Here is a 1742-nt window from a genome sequence, read left to right as displayed (position 1 = left end):
CATCTAGTGAGGAGGCCAAGAATGCTACAAAGTAAAATGTCCTGGTAGAGCTCAGGGAGTCGCCCAGCCCACACTGCTGAGACAAAACACCTCAGATTACCGACCACCCCACAAGCCTTGAGTTTGGCTTTGTTGTTCCCAAAAGCCTGATTTCTCCCGACCAGATAGGAGGTGTCTTTGCCTATTGAAAACACCCAGGTGCCCGGTGGGGTCCTAGCATAAGCATTTTGGAGAGATTGAGGCGCGGGTTTGATTCGCTGCAATTAGTTTATTGGGAAGGCAAAGTGAGACAAAGGCAAATGAGCAGGCAGCTGAGTTTGGGGAAGCTGCTGCCAGGCAGACCCGGAAAAAGATGCTCTGGGTCACGTGGTCTCTCGCGGAGTGACAGGAAAGCTGGCAATCATGTTGGTCCCTGTCTCCATGCCTAATCAAAAGCATCCTAGGGACCCGGGTAAAGTCGGACAAAGGATCCTGGGGCAGTGGATCCTTCGAGATTCTAAGACCAATGAATCCAGCAAAAAGGCAGAAGGGGAAAGAAAAGCAAGAATTCTCAGAACAAGTTGCTAGGGAAAGCTATAGAATGAGATGACGGCGCTGAGGCCACTGTCCCGCAGTGCTGTCCCTTCGGGCAGGGTGGCCCATGGCAGTGGCTTGCGGCTTTGTGGCCTCCTAGCACTTCTTACAGCCTCCGCTGCAGGCGCCTGCCCCGGCGCAGGGGACGCAGGCATTGGGGGTGCCCACCACCACGTTTCCGCTGCAGGGGGCGCTGCACACTCTGGTGTTGACAGCAGGGGCAGTACCGGAGACGCAGAGATCTCCACAGACGACGCCACCGCGGGAGCTGCTCACGCCTAAAAGCCGGGAGAACAGGGTAGACCTTGTCAGGCACGGTCACTGCCAAGAGGCTCTGCAGCAAGCTCAAGTGTTCCCGCCCCAAAGGCGCGCGCCACCCCGCCGGAAAGAGGGAGGCTGGAATTACTTACACACATTCACGGAGCCAACGCCCTCACACAACCTGTGGGAGAGGAAAGGGAGACCTTAGTCCACTGAAAGCGTGTAACAGGAGCTATCACGGGTCCTTCTAGGCTTTCGCCCTAGGGAAAGGGTGCATGAGAGAAACTGAGAAACCCGGAGCTGGGGGTAGCCCTGAGGGACATCGTGTGAGTTCTGAAGGCAAAGTATGCCCTCTATCACCCCATGCTTATTCGCTGCACACCCCAGTGGACTCCCTCCCAGAATAATCCAAGTGCTCTCCTGGGAACTAATACAACCTAGACACACGTGCTGAAGCAATGACTGTGGATGCCCTATCGGTTTTGAGCTGTAAATGAATGAAGGAAGCAGGTGTAATCTTCTAAACCCCATTCGGTTGTCATTGTGACAATATGGGTATAAAGAAAATCAGAACATTTTGGCCTGTATCTGATGACAACACCTGTCTTAGAGGCAGCTTGGAAGCGACCTACAGCAGTCCTCTCGTTGGTCACTCACAGAGGAAATAACCAATGACAGTTCAGGGTTAAGATTCCAACACTACCTGGCCTGTATTTTTTTTCCACTTGACATTATTCTCCAGAAGTGAACCAAGCAGAGTTGGCCAGAATACACAATGACAAACTCAGAACAGATGCTCTGGTCCCTTGCCTTTCTCCTTCTGTATGGTGGAAAAGCTGAAGGATTTTTTTTTCTGGGATCTCTCTCTCTCTCTCTCTCTCTCTCTCTCTCTCTCTCTCTCTCTCTCT

General features: G+C 52.6%; 1 protein-coding gene across 1 annotated transcript in view; it reads right to left on the bottom strand.

Moving 5' to 3' along the window:
- Positions 1-251: 251 nt before the first annotated feature.
- Positions 252-1742, bottom strand: part of LOC114636666 (keratin, type II cuticular Hb6-like) — a 2476-nt gene continuing 985 nt past the window's right edge. Inside the window, exons 2-3 of the mRNA XM_028784712.1 lie at positions 984-1015; positions 252-851 (exon numbers count right to left, since the gene is read on the bottom strand). Of these exons, the coding sequence (XP_028640545.1) occupies positions 670-851; positions 984-1015 (214 nt within the window). The 3' untranslated portion in view covers positions 252-669. The remainder of the gene's footprint in view (positions 852-983; positions 1016-1742) is intronic.

This window comes from Grammomys surdaster, unplaced genomic scaffold (genome assembly GCF_004785775.1).
Source record: "Grammomys surdaster isolate TR1022 unplaced genomic scaffold, NIH_TR_1.0 124790, whole genome shotgun sequence".
In the NCBI taxonomy this organism is placed as follows: domain Eukaryota; kingdom Metazoa; phylum Chordata; class Mammalia; order Rodentia; family Muridae; genus Grammomys; species Grammomys surdaster.
The sequence above is the reverse complement of the archived record's forward strand: the minus strand, read 5'-3'. Positions and strand labels throughout refer to the sequence as shown.